This window comes from Balaenoptera physalus (assembly GCF_965194825.1).
Source record: "Balaenoptera physalus genome assembly, chromosome: 7".
Lineage (NCBI taxonomy): Eukaryota > Metazoa > Chordata > Mammalia > Artiodactyla > Balaenopteridae > Balaenoptera > Balaenoptera physalus.
The window spans coordinates 122,010,134-122,031,421 of record NC_138886.1 but is presented as its reverse complement, the minus strand read 5'-3'; the positions used below and the strand labels follow the sequence as shown (position 1 = coordinate 122,031,421).

The following is a 21,288-nucleotide window of genomic DNA, read 5'->3' as shown; positions in this document are numbered from 1 at the left end:
TGACAACACCTTGATTTCAGCCCAGTGAGACCCATTTTGGACCTCTGACCTCCAGAACTGTAAGACACTAAAGTTGTGTTGGTTTAAACACTATGTTTGTGGTCATTTGTTACAGCAGCAATAAGGAACTGATACACAGGTGACGAGAATGCAGAGAGGAAATCCAAGAATGGACAGTGCAGCTGGGCTCATCGAGGACTGGGAACAGTCAGGACCAGACCTTTCATCAGCCTTTTGTAACCTGTACCTGCCTTGATTCCACTAGAGGTCCAGTTTTTCCCTGGTGTCTTCATTGATCTACCGCAAAGAATGACCAGCTCTGTACCCACAATACTGAATTTCCTCCTAGTTACAGACTCACAATTGTGACTCCTGGACACTTCCTCCTGAACAATATTCAAGAGATATAATGTGATGCATACCATCTAACTCACTGGTTTTTGTTCTCAGTCCCCAGATCTCATCCTCACGCCTATGTTTTTATGTATCATTAACTAAAATGGAAACCTTGGTTGTGGAAACTGAGAACGTGAGGGTCTAGGGATTCTTGAAACTTTGGGATACTGCTGCCTGTTGGTCTAAAGTGCCTGGGCTGAGGCTCTGGTCTAGGTGAAAGTTCATAGATTTTGGAATTAGTTCTATTATAGAAACAATGCAACAGAGAGTTGAGGAGAAGGTCTGCAAAGTCTCTGGGGAGTTGAAATGCTTGGCACCTAAGAGGCTCAGGGGCACCTTTAAGTATGAGCTCAACATTTTTCAAATTACCATTAAATTATTAGAAAATCTGAAAGCAATATTTAAAATGTATAACATACCTGATAGATTGAATGGTGAGCCCAAAATCTTTCAACAACTGATAAGCAGCTCCTTCATTCATCCTAAACAAAACAACATTTTGAAAATTAATGGTATAAAAACATTAAAGAATTTATTTCATATTGAAATGTTGGATTGGTCATTAATGGATTACTTTTGTCTGTCAAGATGTATTTACTAAAATCATTTCTGCCACAGACTCCCAGATGATTTAATCTGTGAGAATGACAATTATGAATTCCAGTCACAAGTTCACAACCAGAGGTAATCAATGAACATGGGAGGCTGACCTTCTAGGAGAAACCCAAGTCGCAAAGTCAAGATCAGGAGCGTGGATGGGGCCAGAGGGTCAAAGAGAAGAACCAAGTGAATTACTCACTGGTGTCACAACTACTTTATTCACAATAATGAGTCCTATTGTCAAAAATGATCAGTGGGCTTCCCTGGTGGCGCAGTGGTTGAGGGTCTGCCTGCCAATGCAGGGGACGCGGGTTCGAGCCCTGGTCTGGGAGGATCCCACATGCCACGGAGCGACTGGGCCCGTGAGCCACAGTTACTGAGCCTGCGCGTCTGGAGCCTGTGCTCCGAAACAAGAGAGGCCGCGATGGTGAGAGGCCTGCGCACCGCGATGAGGAGTGGCCCCCGCTCGCCGCAACTAGAAGAAAGCCCTCGCACAGAAACAAAGACCCAACACAGCCAAAAATAAATAAATTAATTAAGTAAAAAAAAAATGATCAGTGTTTCTCAAGAGGGTCAGAAGTTCTAAATACTTGAATTCAATAAATATTGCTCAAAATGTATTTAAAATGCACATTGAATTCCCGATGGTGTGACAGAATTCCCCTCCCCCAACACACCCATACACATGTCCATGTGCTCAGTGACTGAGCCAATTTCTCCATTCCCAGTAAATCCCTGCACACTGTTTTTGAAAATGGTTTCCCTGCCAAAGAGTTAAAACAACTGTCATAGTCTCAGTCTTCAGATGTGTGAACTATATTCTTTTCATATACTTCTCTCAGACAATGCAGAGCATGGCATTATTTGTTATTGTTATCCATTTTTAAAATATATGATAATAAATAGTACTAAATAAAAAACATATCTGTGAACATGTGCAAATATTGATAAGTGTAGTATAAATCTTTATGTCAAGTGAGTCAGCCTAAGTCTCAAGATTTTGCTGGTCAAACACGAATAACAATACCACCAAATGTATCTTCTCTTGCCCTTAGTCTGTAAGAAAAAATTCCAGTATGTTTAGCATGATTAACCTATACTTGAAATTGTAAGAAGGTGTTTGCCTAAGATTCATTACATTCATTTATTAGATGTAAAGATGCAGCTAGAGATGGATATAGAAATAGAACCAGAGGTAGCGGCAGAGGTGGAAATGACAGAGAGAGAGAGGTAGAGGTGAAAAGGATAGAGAGAGGTAGAGGCAGAGGTAGAGATGGGGATGCTGGGGATGCTGGGGATGACGGAGATGACGGGGATGCTGGGGATGGCTGGGGAGGGAGATGGAGACGGAGACAGATAAAACACACCTGTTGTCCTGGACCAATCCTGTCAAGGAACCGTGTTTATAGAAATCGAGTGCATAAGCATTGAGCTGCATTCTTCTTCCTTGGAGATCAAATCCCTGTGGCCACAGCACAGGAGCCCGAGTGCTATCAATGCCAATGGTGCGCAGAGTGACCTGAAGAAATAGAGCTCTCCTTAATTTACTATTTATGTGTAAAGAAAGTTTATGATTTCTTACACTGTGCTTCATAGTTCCTTCCTAGAATCAACATGTTTAAGGCACATTCTTCACAGTGAAGGAAGAGGGTGTCTCTCATACACACTGAGGTAGTGCTGTCCCAAGTAGGACAGTAGGATGGCTTGGCTCCACAGATGAACATCACTGCCTCACAACGTACAATAAAAAATTTAACTGCCCGGCCACTAGAATATAGCAAGACTCATTAGGAAAGAAAAGCTAATTTAAAATTTTATCAGTATCCTAATTGGTGCAGGAAATACCTTTGTACACAGAGCGTCAGGGAGCTGGTGCCTTGCATGTCTGGAAAGAAGGCTTAAACTGAGTAACTGGCAATCTTTGGATCCCAATTACTGGAACAAAAGGGAAGGGGAAGAAGATGGAAAGAAAGAGGAAAGAAAAAGGAAAATAAGAAAAGGAAGAAAGCACATCAGTAGTTTTCCATGTCTGCTCATTTTTTGAAAACTCTATGGTGTCAACAGGAACTCTAGTGCAGGGCCAGTGAGAGTGCACACTGGTACAGCTACTTTCTAAAATGACTGGGGAGTAGCTCAGAAAGTTATTATTATTAAAAGTTCTTAGAATATTCTTATTCCGTTATGATCCAGAGAATTGTTTTGACCCCAAAAATCTGGAAGATTTGTAATCAAGGGGAATTGGTGGATAAGTAAGGTAAAATTATGTGGGGGAATGCAGAATCTAAACACAAGAGGAAAAGAACTATATCAAAATTTAAATCACTAAAAATTTTATTCTTGACTGTTTTTAACTTGACAGTTATGGGTGTTAAAACACTTTAGTATTTATATTCCATTTTATACATTTAAAAGGACGATGCAGTGGTTCTATTTTAACATATCAACATTTATCTGAAAATGGAATCTATATCATTAGAAACTATTTAAATATATGATAAAAATATATGTGTCCATTTAAAATGCACAAGGGTCTATACAGTTTTTCAAAATTCTTTGAAAACAGTGTGGAGGTTTCTCAAAAAACTAAAAATAGAGGTACCATATGATCCAGTGATCCTACTCCTGGGCATATATCCAGAAAAGACAAAAACCGTGATTCGAAAAGATATATGCACCCCAGTGTTCACAGCAGCACTATTTACAATAGTGAAGGCATGGAAGCAACTTCAATGTCATCAACAGATGACTGGATAAAGAAAATGTGGTACACATATACAATGGAATACTACTCAGCCATAAAAAAAAAGAATAAAATAATGTAATTTGCAGCTACACAGATGGACCTAGAGATTATCATATTAGGCAAAGTCAGAAAGAGAAAGACAAATACCAGATGATATCACTTATATGTGGAATCTAAAATATGACACAAATGAACCTCTCTATGAAACAAACAGACACACAGTCATAGAGAACAGACTTGTTGCCAAAGCGGAGGAGCTGGTGGAGGAGGGATGGTTTGGGAGTTTGGGATTAGCAGACGCAAACTATTATATATAGAATGGATAAACAGCAAGGTCCTACTGTATGGCACAGGGAATTATTTTCAGTATTCTGTGAGAAACCATAATGGAAAAGAATATGAAAAAGCATATATATAGGTGTGTGTGTGTGTGTATATATATACCTGAATCACTTTGCTGTATACAAGAAATTAACACAACATTGTAAATCAACGACACTTAAATTTCCACAAGTTTATTCCAACATTCAAATGGGTTATCCAGCATATTTGAAATGTATCTAGTTCTTTATACTTCATTTTTGACATCACTGATCCAGAATAGATGGGATTTACAGCATCTACAGCAATACTGGGAAAGCCTGAAGATAGTTTTATGTGCTCTTTTCACAGCAAACCTCTGTCAATCTCCAGAAAAGTGGTGATCCTGGATTTCTGTATAATGGAACAGGGTTCCTCAGGCCAGGGTGAGAAACTGGCCTCAAGAGCACCTTTTCCTGGATATTTCTGTTGATACACCTGAAATTCTTTTCAATTTGGGGAATTTGAAGTCCTTGCTAAGCTGCCTAGAAGTATAAATCCAATTCTTTCTTAAAGACATTTTATTTATAAGCCTCGTTTTCCACTTACATGGTCTGAAGTTTCTAGATGAAGCAAATTGCCATCAGAGTTCCCAGAGAGACAGGCAAACGGAGAAATGGCTGCTCTTCCTTCCTTGCAGCTCATCAAGTGAGACACAAGTTGGGAGTCTTCACACTCTTTACCTGAGAAATCTGGCCATAAGAGGTTGGCACAAATCAGCTTTGAAGATTAAGCCAGATTGCCAAGCTTTACACACCTGCTCTAGACCAGGCGGCAAAGGGGAGCCATTCAACTTTCAAGGACCGATATCGTAATGAAGACTGAATAAGACAGATCACATACAGTAAGCAGCACATCCTGGCATAGAATACATCCAATAAATGTTAGTTATTAATACTATTATCAACAGTATAAAATTCTGTATTATATTTTAGTTGCTTTGATCAACAGGTCATAAAAGACTAAATTTAAATTGTATCCTCTTTTAGCCCAGAATTGTTGTTATTACCTTGGTCCTTTTTCCCACCCAACTCAGACTTGGCTGCAGAATCCTTCTAGACAGGCTGATTCAAGCAGCCACCATCAGCAGGTTTGGAAATGGCGTATGAGAAGAAGTATGTTTTCCATTCCTCCCTTTGTAAAGCACCGGAGGGCGCGTTCAGAGTCCGCTCTCGTTTGTGACTGAGGCCGAACCTTCCCGTTCCTGTTCTTCCTTCTCTGGATCCTCGCCACACCCACTGCCACTGTCTGCTTCCTGCTTTCACGCTGCCCAGGAAGTTACACGGTCCTCCTCCCTGACTTCTTCCGGCTGAGGATGTTACAAAACCAGGAAATGGCTACCCAGAGCTCACCCCTTTCCCTGTATACCTGTCACCGTTTCCAGTTTAGTTTCTCCCAGAAGATTTCCATCCAATAGCTCATGAAAAGTAAGAGCAAAGATTAGGAGTGTTGACTACGTGCTATGTGCTGTTTGGAGATAGTTACAGACATTGGCTTAACTATTTAGAGCTCACCCAAACTAGGTGGATAGTGTTACCCTCCTCATTTATCTGTTGAGAAATCGAGGCAGGAATATGGAGTTGCCTGCTCGAAGTCCCACTGCTAACAAGTAGCAGAGCCAGAGCTTGGACTCAGGTCATATGCAGAGACTTTATGCTCATGACCACCATGCATAGCTCCTCTCAAGGAAAAAGTGACAGAATCGCTTCTCGTTTCTCCTCATCTCATAGGTGTCCTTACTCCATTTTCCAGGCTTGTCCCAAACCCAACCTTTAATCAAGATGGTTTATAAATGACTCTATTCAATGTCATTCTCCATTGTCCTTTACTTAATTCTAATAATCACACCTTCTTCCTTGAGAGAGCAGAAAGGATCCCCTTATTCTAAGGCAGACTGATCTTTCCAGGGCTCTACTCTTCTTATGGGATAAAATATTCTTAGGCAAGATTATTTATTTTTTAAACTGCTCCACAATGGAGCTAAGATACACTTACCTATTTTTGACAATGGGAGCTGATGTTCTTGTTTCATATCAGCCAGTTTGGAAACAATCAGTAGGAAAGAGGCAAAGTCCTTTGTCACATTTGTGTTATACTCATCTAGAGCAGCCTTGAAGTCCTCAGGGAGATCCTCCAGAAACACCTAAATCATCAAGGAGGTCATCAAAAAAAAAAAACAAACAAAAAACTGGAGGCCAAATATTTTTCAGAGAGAGCTACGTACCATCCTTGAAAACTGAAAGTTTGGAAGAACTGCAAAGAACAATGTAATATAGTTCTATAGTTATCTATCTATTCAGTAATGTAACTGTTCCATTCTTTCATCTATGAAATTCAGGTGAAATTCATTTTTTATTCCTATTTGTGTTATAAAAACCAGTATCTTTACTCTTAAAAATTTGTTTTCATGCTACTTAATCAAAACTCTTTTAAATAGAAGTATGCCCTCAAATGACATTAGACTTGTGAATATTTCAAAGAATCTAGTGACATGTTTGGAAAGCAAGCAACAATATAAAGTCCCCTTTGTGCCTGGAATAAACCTCACTTAATTGTGAGGGTCTTTAAAACCCCACTGGATTCATTCTTCTAATATTTTGTTAATTATTCTTCCATCTACATTTTCATAAAAGAGATACATCTCTAATTTTTTATAATGTCCTTGTCAAGTTTTGATATTAAGTTTAAGTTTTGTTCCCTCTTTTTATATTCTCTAGAAGAGTTTGTGAAAATTTGCTGTTATTCTTTAAATCTTTAAAAAAGTTCACCACTGAAGCCATCTGAACCTGGGTTTTTTTAAATGGGAAATTTTAAAAAAATAATTGGTTACATTTCTTTAATAGGTATCAGATGTGAAATTATTCATATAGTCCTTGGTTAGTTTTAGAAAGTTGCATTTTCTAGGAATTTGCCCATTTTGTCCAAATAGTCAAATGTTTTTTCCATTTGATGTACTACATAAGATCTGTAATAATGTCTCATTTTCTTTCCTGATAATTGTAATTTGTGCTTTCTCTCCCTTCTTTGTCAATGAGTCTTGCTGTGTATTCATCACTTTTATTATAAATCTTAACCAAGAAGCAACTTAGGCCTTGTTGATTTCCCTTTTTTTACAATTGTTCTCAATTTACTTTATTTCTGTTCTCATTTTATTATTCTTTTTCTTGTATTTCCCTTAGGTTAGATATTCTGTTTTATTTATTTTGCTTTGTTTTGTTTTCTCCTAACTCCTTAAGCTGAAAAGTCAAATCACTGATTTTTTTCAGCCTGTCTTCTTTTCTAAGATGTGGTTATAAAGGCTATAAATGTTCCTCTAATCATTGCATAAATCACATCTTATATTTGTATGTATTCTTCATTATCATTTAACTAAAATATTTGATAATTTCCATTTTATTTATTTTTTGTCTTATGTGTATTTAGAAATGAAACGAGTTTGTTTAATTTTCAGGCAATTAAGGTGTTTCTGGTCCAGAAACAAATTTCACATATATATTACCAGCATATATTTGACAAAGGTACCAATAACACACAATAGAGAATGGATAGTCTTTTCAAAAAATTGTATTGGCAAAATGATATATACATGTAAAAGATTGAAATTGGACCCCTACCATATGCTGTACATAAAAATAAACTCAAAACGGATTAAAGACTTAAATGTAACACCTAAAACTGTAAAATTAATAAAAGAAAATATAGTGACATTGGTTTTGGCCACGATTTTTTTAATGTAGCACCAAAAGTATAGGCAACACAAGTGAAAATAAACAAGTGGGACTACATCAAACTAAAAACCTTCTGCACAGCAAAAGAAATAATCAACAGAGTGAAAAGGCATTTCTGGAATGGGAGAAAATATTTCTAAACCAACCATCTGATAAGGGGTAATATCCAAAATACATAAGAGTCTAGTACAACTCAATAGCAAAACAAACAAACAAACAAAAACACAAAAAACAAAAACAAAAGAAAAACGGGCAAAGGACTTGAAAAGACATTTCTTCAAAGAAGGCATACAAATTGCCATCATGTATATTAAAATTTGCTCAGCATCACTAACCATCAGGGAAATGCAGATCAAAACCACAATGAGATAGCACCTCATACCTGTTAGAATGGCTATCATCAAAAAAAACAAGATTATAAGGGTTGAAGAAAAATTTTAAATGTAGAAAAATTCAAACCTTATACACTGTTGGTGGGAATGTAAACTGGTGCAGCCACTATGAAAAACATACAAAGTTTTCTTTACAAAAATTAAAAATAGAACTATCATATGATCCAGCAATTCCACATCTGGGTATATATCCAAAAGGGTTGCAATCAGGATGTTGAAGAGATACCTGTACATCCATGTTCACTGAAACATTATTCACAACAGGCAAGACATAGAAACAACCCAAGTGAGTATCAACAAGATGAATCGATAAGAAAGTGTGCTGTATACATACAGTGGAATATTATTCATTCTTAAAAAAGGAGATCAACATGGATGTACCTAGAGGACATTATGTTAAGTAAAATAAGCCTCACAGAAGGACAAATACTGCATGATTCCACTTACGTGGGGGACCTAAAATAGTCATACTCGTAGAAGCAGAGAATATTGTCAGGGGCTGGGTGGAGGTGGAAATGGGGAATTGTTTTTCATTGAATATAAATTATTGTTACGCAGGATAAATAATTTCTGTACATCTTCTCTACAACATAGTACCTATGTTAACAATACAGTACTGTGTACTTTAAACTACATTAAGAGGATAAATCTCATGGTAAGTATTCCTAACTAAATAAATAAATAAAACCAGAAGAAAAATTTTGGATGTGGTGGATATGTTTAGTGCCTTTGTTGTGGCAATGATATCACAGGTGTATGCATATGTCCAAACGCATTAACGTGTATATATTAAACGTATGCAATTTTTATATATCAATTATATCTTAAAAAAACTTTAAAAATAAGATATGCATAGCCTCTTGATATGTCATGAAACCAATCACAATATATTTACCCTGTTTTAACTTATGTTTAAAACATACGCTAAGTATCTGTACACATTCATGCACAAAAATAAACAGAGTGGAGTGAAAATTATATTCCCATTTTCTTCTACCTTCCATTATTTTGGTCAGAAAGTCAGCTATCAATCTTATTGCTTTTTTCAAGGAAATGTCTATTTCGGCTCTAGCTGATTTGTGTGTTTCTCTTTGTTTTTGATTTCCAGTAGTTTTAGTTTAATGTTTCTTTATCCTTCTTGAAGTTGACTAATCTTCTGAAACTATGGAGTGCTGTCTTTCATCAGCTTTGGAAAATTCCCAGCTATTATTTTTGAATACCCTCCTGCCATTCTTCTCCCTATTCTTCTTCTGGGATTGCCATTATATTACATGAAACCTTTTGAATGTGATCCACATTCTCATATGCTATTGCTTTTATTTTCATTTTTTTCTCCCTGTGCTACAATTCGGATACCTTTTATTGAGCTATCAGTCAACTCACTGATTTTGACTTCTGATATGTATATTCTGATCAGACATTACATTTTTCAATTCTGGACTGTCCAATTAATTACCTGGTGAAATTCTCTATTCTTTCATCAATTTTGTAATTATCTAGTGAAATTCTCCATCCTTTCATCAATTCTATCTCTTCCCCCATTTTCTTAAACAGTCCTTATATTCTAACTTCAATATCTGAATCATCTTCGTGTTGATTATTATTGCCTGCTTTCATTCCTGCTAATTGGTCATATGTTCTTGCTTACTCACTTTTTTAGGTTTTTTTTTTTCTTTCACTAGAAGTGTTTGTAAAAGGACCTGATAGACTTCAAACAATGTTATCTTCCACTGGAGTGAGCTCCCCAATTTTGTGTTTGGCCAAGTGAGTGAAGATGTGATCACCTCAGTCTAAGTAGAGATTGAAGTGGATTGATATTGTTTTCCAGTTTTAATAAGTCTCAGTCTACATCTGGTGCATCTCTGCTCCTAGGCATCTCTTGGGTTTTGAGTATGAGGCTGGTGGGTCTCAGTCTTCTCAGCCCTAAAAGATTCCCAAAGATCCACTTCATTCTTGCAGAGCTTCATAACCTACATTTACATCTTCCAGCCCTAGATGGCTTTAAAAATGCCTTGAGGGTAATATAAGCCTATGAATAAATTCAAACTCTTCCCTCTAGTGGGTTTCTATTTAATAAATGCTACAAGACTGCAAGAAATTTGGTGTAACACCCCAACATTTCATGCAGATCTGACCCAGTGAATGTCCTGAGTTAACACTGTCTCAAGTGTCTAGTCTGTCACTCCAGCCCCATGGAATCACTAAAAGCTTTATTGTTTTGTTTTGTTTTTTATCTCACAGGAGAGGCTCTCTGGATATGCTAAGTACAATTTTCAACCTCGTCCAGAATCAACAAGTTCTTTGAGAGAAAAATCATGGTTGGAGAGTCCAATCACACCTTGGATAAGTTCTTGCCATTTTATAATTTTAGCCAATATAATCCTCATCCCTTCCACAGCTCTCTGTTGCAACAGGAGTGATGGCCACCTAGCATGTCCCACCTGGAAGTGCTCAAATTTCCAATAATCTTTAAAGGAAAAAAGAGAGAGAAATAGGAGGCCTCCACTCAAAACCTTTTTTTATTGTACTTTTTTCTATCATAACCATCTTTGTAAGAACAGAGATACTGACTTGTCTTTTATAAGAAAAATAAGTTTATTTAACCAAAACAAATAATAGTCCAAGAACGTACATGTGATGAAAAAAATATGAAGATGAAAAGTCAATGACTAAAATTGTGTTCACTGGTCTAGAGAACATTCTGTGAGGGCTAAGAATGGTAACTTAACATTGTGATGTTAGACAATATAGATGAACTCTTCTCTTTTTCTTCTTCTTTGTCACCTTTTACCAAGGTTATCTGGTATAACCAGCCCTTCCCACTTTCTCAGATTCTAGTGAAATACATTAGTAATAATATTTGATGCTGATTTAATGACAGGGAATCATGATCGAAGAAGTCATTGCAAATAAACTCGAACAACAGTCTGGGTGTCAAGGGATGATTTCTTAGATGACTATTCTAATATTTTTTCAGTGAGAACATTATAGTTTACAGCACACACTTCCTGTCCATAGACCTACTGCAAGGTAAAAAGATGCTAAAAGAACTAGAGATTCAATGATGGGAACTATTAGTTCATTTAATGTATAATTACGTACATTTTTTTCTTTAGCCACTGATTGCTACACGTTTATACAATCCAATGGAAAACGTGAGCAAAAATTTTTATCCCATTTTTCCTCAAGGCATTCAATCTCTTGATAGATTTATAGAGGAGACATGAGAATTACAGATTAAATATAACACTGATTACAGAAGAACAAATTATTTCTATAAAACAAATGAACTCTATATTAATAAAATTCTACTGCTGTGGAATCATTTATGGTAGGATCTGTTAAATTGTCTTAATTATTTAATGTTATCAGAATCATAAATTTTACCTTGGATTGATAAAACTGGAGCGTAGCATCTTGGAACTTTGCTGGAAGATATTTTCTTCCAAACAGATTTGCCAATACTAACACTAGCTTTTCCATAACATCCTGAGAAAAATGTTTTGAGCCTATACAAAATAAAATACCTTGTCATAAACATAAAAAGTGCATTAATCCCATTTTTAATGTTTAAATTGAACAATATAAATTGAATGTTATATTGTATGTTATTTCATGGAGACTAGAAATTTGTAATAAGTATAGTGACTAGGGAATGACTATCTCTGCTGGCAGTTTTACACCTGTGCCTTCTTTTTCCTTCTTGCTGCTCCCCCTCTACTTCAGATTCTTGTAACTCCAACCAAACACCCTTGTCCCCTTACCTGGGACCTTCCCCTTTAGTCTATGATTGGTTTTCTTAAGCATTTAATGATCATGATCTCACCTCCTCAAAAGCCTCTGATTGCATCTCAATGCCTCGTAAACAAAATCCAATCTCCTCAGCCAAGCACGTAAGGGTTTCCAAAACTAACCCACAAATAACCCCCCAGCCCCCTCCCCTCCCCGCCACTCATGTTAATATACTGTCAACCCCTCACACAACATGGTAAAGCAACTATACTCCAAAAAATAAATAAATAAATAAATAAATAAATATATATATATATATATATATATATAAATATATATATATATATAAATATATATATATATACCATCAACCTGACTCACTCCCATCCTCCACAGCACGTGACTGTCACATGGTCGTGTTAAAAAGTGCCACCTTTAATAACTTGCTCATATTTGAATCTTGGCTCAAGACTTACAATATTTAGGTTTTGCGACCATGGCAATTTGTTTCACTTTTCTGTTTCCTCATGTACAAAATAGCAACGTCCATATTATCTACCTCATAAAGCTTCTGTCTCCATGTTTATAACCGCACACACCTCCCTACACACACACACACAGCAATAAACACAACTGCACTTCTTGTTGCCTGAAATTATTTCTCCTCTTACAGAGCTTTTGGGAGACAGAACTTCCTGAGTATCCTTGTTTCACAGAACAATGCACATTCAGAGCCTAGTGACATTGTGTAAAATAATGTTCCTGCCAGTTAATGAAGGAAGATAAAGCAAAGTTATGCTGTGAAAGGCAAGGAGATCACCAGGCATCAGTAACTACAATGAACTTAAGCACAAAGACAGAAACATTTCTTTTAGGGACATAGTTTAAAGATCTATGGTTTAGTTATAAAAATCAAAGGCTTTTATAAAAACTGCATTAAATGAAACATAAGATGGGCTTTACAAACGGAATTCACAAAAAAATGTACACAATTTGACAAAAGCAAACCTCGGGGGAAACAAGTTTCTAGATCATGCAACTAACATGATATCAGCTATTTAAATACACTATACAATTATATTCAAAGAAAATATGATTGGAGGAAAATATTCACAAATATCAACAGTGAATATTATTTTAACATGATGGTTTCCTATATCCTTTTTCTATGATGAGCATATATTACATTTAATTAGAAAAATATTTATCAAAAAATCATATATTAATATTTCTGAATCCTGGAATCAAGGAATCTCTCACGTTAATAAGAAGTTGTTATTTTTAAATAGTTGCCACAAAATATGGCTGTCTCCTATGTAATCTATATTAGTAGGTATATAAAACTTTATTTTATCTAATTTGGTATCTCCAAATTATCTAAATATTAACTTGTATTTTCTTTGTAGAAAAAAAGAATTTCCTGAAGTGTTAGCTTCACTATAACATCTTTGCTGTTTTTAGACCATACGTATGAAAAGTCAAGCTTACCTTCTCTGGTTGGCTGACAGAGATTATGGAAAAGGCCTCTTACAAGAAAACTGACGAAAACAAGATTAGAAGGCTCGTGATAATGCAAATGTGACACAAGTCCAGCAAAGCCTGTAGGATTACCTTCTTGATCTAAATAGCCCTAAAGAACAGACATAATTTATCAGTTTGACTCAACTCAACCACATACCTTAATTAACAACTTATTAAATGCCAGTTTAAAATAGTACTTAATACTGAGAACTAAAACGTTGCTGCCATATCAGTAAGCAGAAGATGTTGCAGCCATCAAGCCATCACATTACAGCAGCCTGGACGGTGAGCCCTGAGGGAACTCAGGATGGAGACAGGATGCCCGCCATCAAGCCCTCAGCCACTGCAGCCCCCGCAATGGTGCACCTGAGGAAACTCAGGATGAGAAAGCACAGGACACTGGCCCCAGAGAGCTGAGGTGCAGATCAAAGGAATGATTTCAGTGAGCCCGGACTCTTGCATCTTCCCATACACAGAAAAGCGCTAAATTCCTTAACTTGAGATGTCTGGCTTTCTTTAATGAACAGTCATCTTTTGAAGTTCTGACCACCTGGTCTTTATTGCAAAAACCCGTATATATCCTAGCTCCTCCCTTGCCTCTTGGGAACAGCCCCTCAAGTGTTATTTGAGATGCTATGTCCTGGGCTTGAAGTCCTAAGGATGTCCATAGAATAAAACATAATTCTCAACTTTCAGGTTGTGCTTTTTTTTTTTCAGTCCACAATACCAACATAAGAGAGATTAATACTCATTACCTGGCCCACTTTGATAATTAAATCAACTGTAAGTAGTAGGAATCCTTGGCTATAACCTTGGAAAGACTGGAATTAGTTCAAGATGATGAGAAACAGAGATGGTACCGATCCTATCTCACGAAAAGGCAAACACGGTCCTACCTCCTTGACCAGGAATTGCAGGGAGAACAGAAAGTACAGTTTCAACATCTCCAGCACCCGGGGCTGCTTGAAGGAGAGCAGTGAGTGCTTGAGCACGGACAGCACCTGAGGAGAGTAGCACGTTAATTCACACTGTGCTCCTGCTGAGAAATACACTCCTGGATGACAAGAGAGGTGCACTGGAATTTAACATTGTTTCCTGCATATTACGATGTTTTGACATCTTAAAAACCTTGCTGGCTGGGGAGAGACTGCCACTCCCAGGGCTAGTTCCTAAAGGTAACAACAACTTGACAAAGCTTGCTTTTCATCTACAAACCAACCAATCCCAACTTTATGCCCCACCTGCTGCCTTACCTGAATCTCACACACCAAGCCAATATTTCCCTGTCCTAAAGCACCCCAGGTGCCAGGCAAATAGAGACCACCGCAGCCCCCAAAGCCCACCCGAGTTATTCAAACTAGCCAGTCGCAAACTATTTACTCTGAGATGTCTTGCCTTTCCCATGGACCCTCTCCCTCCACTCGGGTCTCCTGCCTCCCGACCATCCTGGGGTCTCATGAAGCCCTGCATGGTGCACCACGCCTGCATTTCTAGGACCTCTGAGTTTCTACTTTGTTTCCCTGAGCCTCTCGTCTGTCTCCTCTTGTGGCCACATCTGACTGTCCGGTTCATAAAAGAATATAAAACAATCAAATATATATTACCGATATCCATTTTATCCCACAGATTCCAGACCCACCTAAGATTCAATGGGATTTCACATGACTTGTTTTACCATGTTCTTACATGGCACATCCTTCCCCTAACAAAACGGAACATATAAAACAGAATCATTGGAAATGAAACATGTTGCCAAATAATCTGGTAATATATGTGAATCCAGTTTAAGAGCTTACAATCTTGGGTTGTTCTGAAAGAAAATACGATATTATTGACACATTATCCCATGTCCTGCAGTATCGTTGCAAAAACGATGGAATTAGGTTGATTAAGGTCAAAGTAATAAAAATATTGAGATAGTAAAACAGCATCGAGGTAACAGTTCAGATATCTTTCAACTGCCCACTACAACGTTTATGAGGTTCAAGTAAAAGGAGAATTTCCCAACATCACCGAAATTAAACGTGGCTGCCTTTAGGCCTGAGAGTTCATAGTCCCTGGGAAGAATCTCTCGTCAATGTAAGGCCAGCGGACTAGGAGGGAGGAAGGAAGGAAGGAAGGGAGAGGGGGCAGGGAGGGAAGGAGGGAGAAGGAAGGAAGGGATGGGGTGTACCATCCATCACCTCTTCTTTGGGGCGATACGTCTTCAGGGAGCCAAAAATGCCCTTTCCTACAACTTCTCCTCTCTCCCACTCGACATTTAGAGCAACAGCCAGGAAACAGCAGAGTAGTAAGAGGGTGAGTGACTTCTGGTGGTTCACTGTAACTCTGGAGATGCAGACCACGTCACTAAAGTCTTATTACGACAGTAAGAGTTCTGACAGCAGTGCCTACTGCAGTTCGTGGTGACGAATGGCCTCCACAGGACCAATCATCTGTCAGTGACATTGGCAGAAGATGAACTTTCAGTCCAGAAAGCTACATAATTTGAAAATATGCTAAATGCTGAAGTTTGGGCCAAAAGCTATTCATCTAGCTTCACATTTAAAAGGGTATTTAAACAGCACTGAGGTGAGCAGAGAGTGAAACCAGAAGAAAAATCATGCGCCCTCTTTCTTGGCAAATCACCAGGTTTGAAGGGATGTACTTTCCTTCAAAAGTGAGAAAACAGAAAAACCCACAAGAGATCAGTTCTTTTAAGAAAATAGACCATCTTCCTAAAATTATTCAGTCATGCTACAACTACTTATTGGGTGTCTGTACCAGGAATTAAGACAAACAAACACCTTTGGCCTAGGGTGCTTACATTCCAGTAGGAAATATAGAGAAAATAAACAAAAACATGGTAGAGATGGGAGATATAGACAGAGACAGAGATTTGCAGCTGTGTAAGGCGTGGTGTGTGCTATGTATAAATGAGCAGGGGTCACAGTCGGCACAGCAGACAGGGGTCCATCGACAGCGCAGGAGGGGTGGTGGCAGCAGGCTAACAGCAGAGCAAGAAACTGAACAAGGTGGAAGAGTGAGACTGTGCACACATCTGGGGGAAGGTTCTGGAAGCAGCAGAAACAGCAAAGCCGTGCCCCTCGGACTGTTACGTGCCTACTGTCGGTGGAGCAGGTAGTGGGCTCATGTAGGAGAGCAGGACGTGGTTGAGTCCAACAAGGGAGCCTGGGACCAGGCTCTGTAGAAACTTACAGACCATCACAAGAACACTGGCTTCTACTCAAAAGTAATCTGACCTATGAAAATGGGTATTTTTAGAAAAACGTATTTTGGAAAAATTCTTTGGCATCCTCAATGGAGGCCAAAAGATATGACCTCTTATGAAACAAGGCACAACCGCATAAGGTAAATGGACAATATAAATTGACATTTTAAAAATAATAATTATGATATGAAAGGGTGACATAGGAAGTAGTGCACAATCTCAGGGAAACAAGTCCAGCAGCAGAATGAACATCCACATGGTATCCCTAAGGAGTAGATCTGAAACTTTAGAGACTGCATCAGAGATGCAGGAGATAAACTCAAGTGTTCTCTCATAATGAAGAAAAACAACAGTGGAGAACAGGAAAACGACTTTTGATTTAAAAAGTTATAACTTTTTCTGCAAACTGAACAAATCAAAACGGAAGCAAATATCAAAGATCTAACTTAAGAAATCTTTTCTTAGTTCCAGAATGACCTGAGCCCTGCACAATGCAAAGGTTCTTAACATTACTGAATTGCACACTTAAAACCGGTTAAGATGGCAAATTTAATGTTATGTGTATTTTACCACGATAAAAACTTCTGAGCATGAAGACTGAAAGTTTTCATCATGTAATAACTAAAACATCAATAAAACATAAAAGGAAAGACACACAAAACAGAGAATTCTGGGGAAAAGAATTTAAATATACAGACTTTTAAAATACTCATATAATTACATAGGCAAAAAGAAATAAACTATAAGAAAACAGGAATTAGCACAGTTCCTCTAGAGGAGATTTCAAGAGTCTGTTCCTCTATGACAGTAAATGCCAGAGGGCAGTGAAGTGATTCTAGTTTGATGTGATAAGTAAAAAGAATATTCCAAGAAATGTATGCCCACACTTGAGTCTTTTATGTGTGAAGGTTACAGAGAGATCTCTTCAAACAGGCCAAGGCAAAGAAGACCAATGACTCTGAAAAGCTTTTTGAAAAAAATTAAAAAGTTTGCAAGAAGACATATGCTTCTCTCCTGTATAGAGGTAAAAAATAAGAACTCAAACATGGGGAAGTTTTGGTCTAAAATGATATGCACCTGCTCTGTAGAAGCATCAACAACATAACAAGACGCTACTCATCACAAAAGTCCTGGAGGAATCCTCACCTTGGCAAACAGGATCCAATTTAGAGGGCATGCTAATCAATATACAAACACAGGGAGGAGTGGGTCCCTTTCACAATGCATCTTCATAAGGATGAAACCAAATATTTAATTATGAATTCTAAATTTCTCATTGTGGGATTAGACTCAAAATATTTATCTGAGCAGAAAATTTCACGGTAAGTTTATAACCATAGTCTTAAGTCCAACTAAATATAAATATATCTTTGCAAGGAACCAAATACACACCTATACTTAGAAATATGACTGAAAAGCAAAATGAGAATGTGATTGTTTTTGGAGAGCGAAACTAGGTGTAGGTGCTTTTTTTCTTCCTTCAACTTTCTGCATTATCCAAATATTCTTTGATGAACTTGGGTTACTTTTTTACGAAAAATAAACTCTTTTATTACAAAATCATAAACACAAATCTTTTTGTAACCCAGATCTTTTAAAATCCATAGCTAGCACCCTTCAATCCTATGGGGCAATGTTTATCATACATGAAAATAGTAATCTGGGGCAAACCCAAATGCCCATTGGCCATAAATTCTATGATTGACAGAGGAGACAACAAAACTAATTATTATTCTCCCCACCCACCCCCAATCCTGTACCAGCCAAGACACTACCAAGAATTAAAGACTGGTGACTCCAAGAAGCTATCACTACAGGTGTAGAACAGAGCCCGGCCAGTAACGGAGACTCAGCCCCAGAAACCGTCCCCACAGTACCTTTGCCTTAGCGTCCTCGGGGTCATCTCCCTTGGAAGCCAGAAGCATGAGTCTCAGGACCAGGGATATGCTGAGAGGGAACTGCCCTCGCAGTTCAGGGACGTTGGATTTGATGAGCTTTTCGATTTTAGGGAGTGGAATATCAAAGAAATACACATCTCCTCCCAGGTCTTGACCTCGTCGTCCGGCCCGTCCAGACATCTGAAAACAGAATAGAATCACAAAGTAAATCTTTCCTGAACAGTTTCTCCATCACAGTATAAGAACTGAGCCTTTTATACTGGATTAGAGCAAGTCAACTGTGCAGATGTCCAACCATTACAGAACTGAGACTAAAATCCAACTGGGTACCAGGCAGGAAATTCACCATGGCTGAGACAGAGCTGAAAATGAGACACTCGTCATCCTGATGTACTTATTTCATTCCCAAAACCGTGCTAGGTATTTGTATAATGATATACGGAAGACAGAACAGCAAGAAGAGAAAAAGACGAGACCCTGGTTTCAAGTTCACTTACAGCTGAACTTACTAATCCTCCTCTCTTCCTTCCCACCCCCCTCCTTTGTCCCTTTTCTCTCTCCCCCTACACACATGTGTGCTGAGTGACAAATCACCATAAAAATTGTGCACAAACTGAGGAGATGCAGGAGTGAGATAAAATTCAGAAACGCTTGTACAAAAAAAGTTAAGAACAAACTCTACAGAAGTTACATTAGTTCTCGTTTAGGAAGTGCTCAGAATGTGCTAAGTCCTTTACACCTTTTTTAAAAAGACCCTACAACCACCACCCTGTGAGGTGAGTGTAATCAGTGTCCGCATTTTACAGTAGAGTAACTGGGGCTTGGGAAATGAGAAACTCACTGTAGGCAAACACCAGGAAGTGAAAGACCCAGGACTCCAACCTTGGCATTTCCACTCCCAAGTTCACCATCCATAACGCCGGCCCCAGACCCCTAAATGAGAGATTCCCAAAGATGATATGGGGAGAGCGTTCATGCCCAGAACAGCAGCAGAAGGAGAAATCAAAAGGACAGGGGTTGGTAAAATGGGGGAAAAACTAAGGATGTTGTATTGGGTAGGAACAAGGCCCATCAGGGAATAGAAAGGAAGTGCTCCGTGAGGAAGTGGGGTGGCGGGGGGCACCTGGATAAAACCTGTAATGTTGGCTGACAGATGTAGCAGAAATATTCCCCAAGTGATCCTGAGCAGGAAAACCGTCTGCGTTCAGGACACAGTGGAGTCAGGAGACCTGAAAATTAGGAAAACTGTTTAATTACTACAAGCTAAAAATGTATGATGAAAGACGGCGGAAATGGAAATTGCAAGGTCAAGATCAAAACCACTGGAGGAGAATAACAAAGTCGGCTTGATAGTACAGTGCACAGCAGGGGCAAAGACAAGAGAAGCATGAAAGAGAACCCCAGGGCGTAAAGTCAGGGGCACAGGGGCTAGACGAGGAGAGAGTCCTCAAGCACCTTGCACGTGTGTCTTCCCTACAAATCACTTCATTGAATTCTTGCAAATGCCATGGGGCCGTCCTTATCATCCCTATTCTGGAGATAGCAAAGAAGGACCAGGCAGGTTAGATATCGCACCCAAGGTCATGTAACACCAAGCCAGTGACCTGCCCGCTATACCACAGCTAAACGTGACTGTCAGGTTTGCAGGAAAGTCCCCGTGAATTGCAGCACGTTTGCAAGCCAAAGGCTCGCCTTTCTTACTCTTTTAGTGCCCTATTTTAGCAATGCAATAGGGAGTTTCTACATATCACAATACCTGTCTGTAGTTTAAAGCATCCAGATAGACTGAGTTTTGAGCAAAAACCACAGATTTACAAGGCATGTTGATTCCTAAAGCAAGTGTCCCTGTAGCGGTCACCACCTAGAAGGAGAATGAAACAGTTACTTCATAAAATAGCATTTCAGTGGAATGCCATGGAGTGACTGAAAGCCTTGAACTACAGGCTCTAGCACATTGGCGTTCTTGCTGTGTCATATTTCACCGCTCAGGGCCTTGCCCCTCACTCTGATCTGCCCAGAATATTCTTCTCCCATGTATCCATTTACCTGGTTTGTTCAGTCCTCCGCTCAAATGTCAAATAGAAATTTCTGGACCACCACATCCAAAATGATGGCCCCGTCCTCATTATCCCTACTCATGGCATTAATGACCACCTCAAGTGTATCACCTGTGTGTTTACTGTCCTGCCTCAGACTCCAAGCCCCTTTCACTACCGTGTACCCCACCCCGCAAAAAGAGTACCAGGCACGTGACAGGTGCTCAGGAAATGCTTTGTAATAAATGACTAGAAAGGGAACTTCCCACAACAGGGAATAATACTGTTACAGACCCACTTACGGGCAGTGGCCAGCCTCACCCACTATAACTTATCTGTGAGGATTATCTCTATGGAAATAAATTATCTAAGTAATAAGAGCAAATTAAGTTTCATCTTTTTCCCTGAATTGCCATAATAACTGACCAGAAAAGGAGTAGGGCAAATTTTACAGTTTCTTAAATAATCTATTTTTACTCATTTTTTTCATATAATGCTGGGTATTTCTAATTGTTATTTCTATTTATATTGATTATCATAAAGTCATAGTTAAGGTTAATGGTGAAGTGTATGGAATAATTTTCTTTAATTATTCTGAACCTGATATCGATACTCTGTCAAAATAAAACACACCATTTATCAACTGTTTTTATAAAGTTCTTCAATAAGAA

General features: G+C 38.4%; 1 protein-coding gene across 2 annotated transcripts in view; it reads right to left on the bottom strand.

Annotated features, from left to right (window-relative positions):
* LOC309663991 (putative ATP-dependent RNA helicase DDX60) overlaps positions 1–21,288 on the bottom strand; it is an 89,731-nt gene that overhangs the window by 8,372 nt on the left and 60,071 nt on the right. For both annotated transcript variants that reach the window (XM_082468816.1, XM_082468817.1), the window contains 9 exons: positions 20,338–20,442; positions 18,561–18,761; positions 14,369–14,473; positions 13,440–13,581; positions 11,607–11,728; positions 6,095–6,242; positions 4,649–4,791; positions 2,364–2,515; positions 816–878 (listed from right to left, as the gene is read on the bottom strand). In XM_082468816.1, coding sequence (XP_082324942.1) covers positions 816–878; positions 2,364–2,515; positions 4,649–4,791; positions 6,095–6,242; positions 11,607–11,728; positions 13,440–13,581; positions 14,369–14,473; positions 18,561–18,761; positions 20,338–20,442 — 1,181 coding nt within the window. The remainder of the gene's footprint in view (positions 1–815; positions 879–2,363; positions 2,516–4,648; positions 4,792–6,094; positions 6,243–11,606; positions 11,729–13,439; positions 13,582–14,368; positions 14,474–18,560; positions 18,762–20,337; positions 20,443–21,288) is intronic.